This window comes from Falco biarmicus, chromosome 3 (genome assembly GCF_023638135.1).
Source record: "Falco biarmicus isolate bFalBia1 chromosome 3, bFalBia1.pri, whole genome shotgun sequence".
NCBI lineage: Eukaryota > Metazoa > Chordata > Aves > Falconiformes > Falconidae > Falco > Falco biarmicus.
Genome location: NC_079290.1, coordinates 26,930,057 through 26,938,325, shown reverse-complemented (window position 1 = coordinate 26,938,325; position 8,269 = coordinate 26,930,057). Strand labels below are relative to the sequence as shown.

The 8,269-nt window shown below is 37.5% G+C and overlaps 1 protein-coding gene across 1 annotated transcript in view; it reads right to left on the bottom strand.

Moving 5' to 3' along the window:
• Positions 1–4,757: 4,757 nt before the first annotated feature.
• LRP12 (LDL receptor related protein 12) overlaps positions 4,758–8,269 on the bottom strand; it is a 48,839-nt gene continuing 45,327 nt past the window's right edge. The window contains exon 7 of the mRNA XM_056331399.1: positions 4,758–7,976. Within this exon, the coding sequence (XP_056187374.1) occupies positions 7,113–7,976 (864 nt within the window). The 3' untranslated portion in view covers positions 4,758–7,112. The remainder of the gene's footprint in view (positions 7,977–8,269) is intronic.

Below are 8,269 nucleotides of genomic sequence, written 5' to 3'. Positions count from 1 at the left end.
CAGAGAAGTTTCTCTTCTGTTAAAAAGCATCATCCTAAAATAGTACACAGTAGTCCAATGATTTGAGAGCCATTGCAGAAAGTCATCAATTGTGACCCTGAACTTGAATCTTACGCTAATGCTTCTGTGGTCTGCAGCAAAGCGAATAATCCTAGAAATCTAAACTTTGGAATGTCTTGTTTAGCGTATTTATCACAGAAGAATGACCAAAGACTTTCCTCAGTAACCTAATGATTAACTCAACTGCTTGAATTTTAAGGTGAAGAACCCTGAAGAAAACCCAATTCACATGTATTATTTACCAAAGGAAAATAATTCAGCAAGTTAAGCAATAGGTTTGCAAGAAACGGATGACTGAAGTTTGGAACAATCACAAGACCTTGAGGATGTCTTCTATAAGTCTTTATAATGAAGACACAATCAGTTTCAAGTCTTCTGAGACACACATATTCACCCACCTCCCCCTGGAACCTTCAACTGCTACCTCCCAGCATAAAACATTGTTAATTTCTATCATCTGCTGTAATTATCCCATTTTACTCTTATCCTCCCCCTTTGCTTCCATTTTCACAGCCTTCCTACCATATCCTATTTCTGAAAAGCCCTTCTGTCATTACTCAGCCTTCAGCTCTTTCTTAACCCAAAGATTCTTACATGTATCAAGCTTCAAATAAAAGTTGGTGAAGCAGAGATGTATCTCAAAATGTAGGAGATGCAGACAAATAGATTTTTGGACAAACAATAAAGACGTTTTGTGAAGGAAACTAGAGACTGACAATGAGCAGTGGGGAGAAAGCTCAGCTAATGAAGATGCATTATTAATTGTATTTTCCATTTTTGACAACTTTCCTCTAAGGAATAAAGACGGATCATGAACCAGATTTTCAATGCAAGAAAATTAACAGAAAGGATACTGCTTTTACTAATACTGGATAAAGCACTTGGTTTTGGAGAATCAGTGTAAAGATATGTCCGTTTGAGATGAACTCTGGATTCGCAGAAGGGAACAAATGGCTATCTTTTCCCATATTCAGAAAGTCATAAGGGCTTTGAATACTCAGTAGGCATTTCTCTGCAATTCCTATAAAGAATCCATAACGCCCATTTATCTGGGATTTAATTTCACACCCCTCTTTTCTGCAGTGGGAATTTAATGCTTATTCAATAAAATCAGATGGTCTACATGTACCTGCATCTAGAAAGTCTTCATAATTGTGAGGTCAGGTGCCCCTCATCAAAATTTCACTAGTACTCTGAACAACCTGGTGCCGACTTCATTCATGACATGGATTTTCAAACACAAACAAGCGGTGATGTTTTAAAATCTCATCTCTAAAGGCTTCTTCAGTTGTCAATGCTTTTCAAAACTAGCAAGTACACCCAATTGTTTCCCAAAAGAAAACGGGTAAAAAAAAAAAGATCATGACAGTAGTTGAATGCTGTAGTTCCACATCATCTGTACAATAATAATCATCTCTCCTTAGCATAAGTACTAAGCCACATCTATGCTCCCAGTGCCAGTCTTTTCCCAAATATATTGAAAGTGATGCTGCAGCCCATTAGCACCCAGCCTCCGGTCCCACATCTGTGACACAAAGGCAGGCAGTCAAAGCTCTTGCGTATGCTGAAGACAATGCTACTTTTTAGAACAACAATGGGTACTGACTGTTCTCTCTCATTTCCATAAGACCAAGTGCCTTTTGCTGCTTGAACTTGCTCAACACAAATGATGTATCGCAGACAGTACAACCAAGGAAAAGAAAGACCAGGAACCCAGCAGAGGAGCATAAGTAACCCCAATACCCTCTTTTCACTCTTCATTTACTGTGGTGGCTTAATAAGGCTGCAATAAAATGGCCACCTTCTAAAAAAACTGTGAGAACGCAAAGGCAGTTCAGCTCAGGCACTGAAGTTCTAGGTCTCAGGATGTTCTGGGATGGGGTGGGGGGAAGACTCATCAGATCTGCCAGGTGTTTCCTGGTGGATAAGCCCAGCCACAGAAAGCCAGTTCCTAGGTGGGGTTTTCCCAAACTCTAACAAACATAACCACAAAAGCACAGATTAGTTCCTTTTGGAAACTGTTATTTTTACTAATGCATTATCTAGATAGAAAAACACCACAAAATACTGTTTATATTGTTTTGGCCAACTGTCAAACTCAACATCTCTCTCTTGAAGGAATGTGAAGTCAGAACTATAAATGCTGCCCAACATGTCAGGCAGGAGAAAGCAAAACTAAACACCTCTGTTCCTTGCCATAGCACTGCAGAAATAAAATGTCTGTTTATGGCTTTCCCCACTACCCTATATATATCTGCCTCTATTTCTCACCCAGTGCACCAGAAGCACTTCCTCTAATTGTGGCTGTCAAAGGTCCTTCTTAACTGACTGTAGGAAAAATGACAGGTTTAGAACAGTAAATTTTACCAATTGTTCTTGCTCAATTTTCTACACCTGGAGAAGCAGCTAAAAATCACTTGTGTTTCTGTTGGCATACATTTAGATGCACAATTACTCGGTTGCAAAGGTATAAATGTGATTCTGCTAATTATTCTCCCTTACCTCTGTAACAAGTCAACTATGCTGTGACAAAAATCTGAGATTTCTGCTCTAGACTCAAGATACCTGCCCCTGTTAGTATCTACAATGTACCCTTATTTCAGGGATCTTTTCCTTATGTTTGTCCTTTATGTTTTGCATAAGAAACCAGTACTATTTGTTAGGAAGTATACCCTGAACCAGAACCCCTTCTTTTGTACATTCCTGATGTGACATGCCCTACCCATTGAGTTACTTTTCTGAGGTCTCCTATGCTTGCTTAGCTCAAAAAAAAAAAAAAAAAAAAAAACAACCAACCAAAAAAACCCACCAAACCTCCCCCCCAAAAAACTTTGCACAATTTAATAGATTATAATTATATCCCTTTAGAGTTTCTAGTCCATTTTATTACAACTCTCTCATCATTCAGTTTCAAAGTAGTGATGCATCTTTTCATCTTCATTTTTTCACCTCATGTTCCATCCCTCTCTTGCCTGCACAAGCAGCACACAGGGGGACTGTAATGTGGAATAATCTTTCAAAGTGAATGCAAGCGAAGCGTTTCAGATTGGATCTTTGGTACTTTAATATGATGCATCTTGCTCACAAGGAGGAACTAATGCTGAAAGTTAAACTCTTTGCTAGATTTTTGGGGAGTGTGTGTGTGTTTATTACAAACATTAATTTGTGCCTAAATATTCACAAAGATTAGCTACATTTTATTAACGTTGGCTTTCCCCAAATGCCTTTTCTCAAAGTGTGACTAGGAATCACTAACCTAGACTGCTTATAGGGCTACTTCTCTCATTTCCTCCATCAGTGATGGAGGAAATCTTGTCTATGCAAATTATTAGATAATACTTCAATTTAGTGAATACTACACTCTCTTGCCCCAGATTACTATTCACCAGACAGACCATAGTGTGGTATTGGATGTGAATGAAAGCATCAAATAGACAAATACATGGACAGGAAAGGAGTGATGTGCTATAAAACTTCTCTAGATCAAGTCCAGTAGTTATGGACTGTAGTTTACTTTGATGAGGGAAAGGTAATTACAGTAGTCAAATTTCTAAAGTGGGTAGAAGGGAAATTGTTTTAACCATCCATCTGCTTACCTCTCCATACTTTCAGTGGCTTGTCAAAGCGACAAGACAAGCTTCTCCCTTGTCCTTTCAGAACATACCCAATTTTGGGCAACTGAATTGTAGCTGATGTCCTGAAGGAGTTCATTTAGCAACTGCTTATTGTCAGAAACCCTCAGGTGAGAAAGAAGATACAGCCAAACACACACCCCACCCCACCCCCACCCCCCCCCCCCCCAAACTAACACCATACACCCCACAAAAATCCTCATCACAACTACAGGAAGATTAACACTGCTGGCTTAAAATGCTTTATGGGAGATGGTGCAGTACTTCCTAAGGACAACTGCAGCAGTCAAATAGCTGCAGGAGAACAAAACAGGCCAGTAAACATTCACTTTTCAGAAAGGAAGAAAAAATTCGTCTCAACAGGAAAAGCTGTGATTTAATTTGATCTGCAGCAACCATTTAATGTAAAGAGACTGAAGAAGTATTTGCATCCCAAACTTGACCTGTGATTCCCCTAGACTGAAACCAAGCTTGCCACAAGTTCTTGCTTTGGCATCTCAATAGGAAGTGGAACTCAATAATACTGTAACTAATTCCAGCATCCTCTCCAGGAACCTGTTTTGAAAGAAGAGTTATCAACAATAGTTGCTGAACTTGTACTGAAAATGGACTTGACTTTGGAAACAAAACAAGCCCTTGCAGCATTGGAAGCTCAGTCAGCACCCTTAATGTTTCAGTGCAAATCAAATGACAAGGAAAGTGTGATATGTGAAAATGAACAACGACAGACTCTTTCCTTGCTTAGAAAGCTTTGCATAAGGAGAAAACTCACCTCACAATAACCTACATTCTTCAAAGCTTTCAGATGAAAGTGATGTATTACAGAAAATAATTCCACAGCGAATCATTCAGACTTTTGTTCAAAATGCCCCCCGCACTGTTAGTATAGCTAAATCAAGAATCATTTAAACAAAGTACTCATTCAAGCACTCCAGAATAAAGTGTAGAATTAATGGAAGTCTCAGTAAAAACAAACAAAACAGACCACCACCCACTAATACATTAATCAAAAGAAAAATTGATCACACTTTGAAATCACTAAGAAAAAAAAATCACTGCAACAAATTAGCCTCATACAAATATGAATTTTATTTACAGTTTTCCAAATTCTCAATCAAATCCAACTTCTCAGTTAAATGTGTAGTATTTCTCCTTTAAAACAAATTAAACATTGTGTTCTTTTTACATCTGCAATATGGAGTCCATAGGTACATGCTAGTTGGGGCATCTGATGGAACAAATTGAGATCACTGTGTGTGTTCAACACCAAAAGCCTTCTGTGAAGACTCTTTCTTCAAAAATGTTATCTGCCTCAGGGACAAACATTTCCATAACTACTTTCTAATGAGTTAGGAAGGTTTAAAAACCCAGTATTTTATACCAGGACATACTGTTCACATATATTTCAGGGTGTATTATCATGTTCATACTGCAAAGTTGCCTGCTCTATAAGCAATGCCACTGAAATCAGACTAAAGATTACCCACAGATTTAGATATTATTCAATGTGAATAAAAATGGCCATTGATGACTTTTACTTGAGTATATGCAATTATGGGCCAATATGTACCTGATCTGGTACCAGTGTGATGTGACCTGTTCTGAAACTTGAAACCACATGGGTCATTATAATAAAATCTTTCACAACTGTATTGCACATAAGGTTCCTCAAAAGCACAAATCTACATAACTGTGTCCCGAACTCAGAATTTACCTGCTAAATTTCATGAATAAAATCAACCAGATGGTAAAATTGTTTATTTTTCTCATCCCAGTGTCTGTGAATGAAGAGAAGAGGGAGAAGATATATACTTTGGAATCCATTCAATTATTTGTTTCTTCTGCATGTGACTTGTACTTCGGAGATGAGGATTTTAAAAAAATAAAATAAAAAGCCAGACAGACCTTAGATTTATCTTTAAAAAGTACCTCAAAATCATAACAAAAATTCAATTTAATTTTGATACATATTAAAACATTTTAGTCAGTTCTGCCCGACAGCATAACACGACAGAAATGCACAAGACTTTAAACATGCTTTAAAATGACATTCAACAAAGTATTTAAAATTTAATAAATAGCATACAATCACACACAAATACATTTCATACTGGATCTTTAAGCCTACTAAAAACAGACTGGCAAAGAATAAATAAAACAGTAGTTGACATTTTTGTTTTAAAAGGTGTAGATTCTTGTTGTCACGCAAGTAGCCACATATTAACCTGCTTATCACAAAATTGGAAGTTATGAGCTTTTTCTCCCACTGACCTGTTTTGCTCCAACATGTAATATCATAAGAAAATACACTCAAAGGGATTTTTTTTTAAACAACCAGTCTGCAACCAAGTAAACCAGTTTTTAAATACAACGAATAAATAGGGAAATCGTAAAGCAAATTCAATTGCAACAAAAATGCAACACCCCAAGAAAAGAGCCATGGAAATATATAGCCATTGCAATATTAGACAATAATAGTACTTAAAGTGATAGTGCTTGTGCACTAAGCTCATTAGAGACCTTAATATGATTTAGTGCAAATCCCTTGAGTCCAAACAAGCTTTATACCCTACAGTATTAGGGAAAGATCTATTACCAGTTGGAACTTACTCTGTAGTGTATTTGTACATATTGGATATTTAAAGAACCAACACATATTGTAATATCTTCGGCCCTTTTTTACTTCAAATCGAAAAGACTAACAACTGGGGATTTTAAATACTATTTGGCTGTACCATATTAGACTGCAGTTTAGGAAAGTCAGTGCTATAAAAGCTTTTGCCATCAGTTTATCTATTATATTTAAATTTCACAAATCATTACATTTTGTACTTCTGAAAGAAAAAGAATGCTCCTGGAGAAAGTTTCTCCTCCCTTTAAATAAGTTCACATTATGATGAAATTCAAGAATATTTAGACAAAATGTTGTATAAACTCAAAGAAAAGTACATATTTTACATTAACAATCCTTACCAGTATTTAGTATATTAAGTTATAAGTATGCTGGCAATAATACAACAGAGTCAATTCCTAAAGTAAAATAATTCTGTACAAATTCACCTGTTAATATGGGGTTAAACAGGCAGCCAAGTAAGTCTTGAGCAGCCCTGTTTCTGGTTTGAACTACAGTACCAGGATAAACTAAATTTGAAACTAACTGGGAAAACTTCCGTTTAAAGAGTATTCGGATTATACTGGATACACACACGCTGTGCTTTCAAAGCCATTAAAATGTTTCCTCTAATAGTTCCATAACATCATCCAGTATAAGAAGTTTAATCAACCACACAGGCTAAAATAGTTTTAACATAATGTTGTCCTGGATTTTTTTAAAACTAAAAACTAGTTTTAACTGTGAAGTACAAAACAATGACAGATATTGCTCCAACTTGTACACAATCTTTCCTAAACAATCCGTACCTAGCAGAGTAATAGTGCCTCATCGTCACTAGTTTCATTTTTCACTGTTGCTTCTAAGCAAGTGTCAGGTATCTGGGCAGTGTGTACGATGCCACAGCTCTCACAGGGGCCATCTCGACTGCATGACCTTACACCGTGATGTGTTGCACTGTAAGGCTGTCTAAGCCCTGGTCCTTGATCTGAGCTGAGATCAAGTAGAGGTCTTGAACAGTCATTCATGTCAAAGTCTGATGCTACATCAGAGACTGGAATTAACATTTCAACATCATCATCCTCTTCTCTTCCACTTACCCCATTATCAAGCTGTCTCAAAGGACTTTGGTTCTGATTCACTGAGCTTGATCTCCCTAAAGTAAAGCGTACCCAGCGTAAGCCTTGAGTCATACGACTGAGCGCACTAGTGAGCTGGTGACGTGCGGGACTTGTGCTTGGGGGCTCTACACTTGTCACTTCTCTTCCACTATCCGTGTTACCGCTACTGCTGCTCTGAGCAGAGGAACTCCCACACGCTCCGACTGTTGCTTCTATTGCTGTTGCAGGAGGGACTTTCTGAGGCAAGGTGGCAGCAACACCACCAACTGCTCCTGCTGTGTCTCTTCTTTCATTTTCTGTGTCTGTATCATCAGATTCAACTGAAAACAGACTTCTGTGAGTATTATTTCTTTCAGCTTCTCTACTAGTACTTTGGCTGGCAACATCGTCTCCATCCGCTGAGACCAATGCCAATGATCCAGAATGCCGTGACCTTGCAAAATTAAAAATTCGATTCCAAATGTTACTTGATCTGCCAGCAATAGGAAGTCTGATTGAGGTAAATCCAAGCTGAGATCGCACTGCCAGCCTCAGGTTTTCCAGAACTGAAGCCTAAATGAGAAGACAAGCAACAATCAAGTGTTGACAGTATGTTGGCACTATTCTAACAAAGGAACAACTACTGTGGAAAACAGCATATAACCACAGGTTATATGTAGAGTCTTAAGTAACTAAAAAATGTTGCATCTTTAATATTAAGGATCTGGTGTATGTAGCAATAGGCTATTTCAAAAACCAACCAGGCATGAAAAAGTCTAGATTTTCTCCAGGAAAAAATAATGAACAGGGAAATTAAGTGGAAATACATATGAAAGAAAAAGGGGAATGAAAGAGCAATGAAGTAT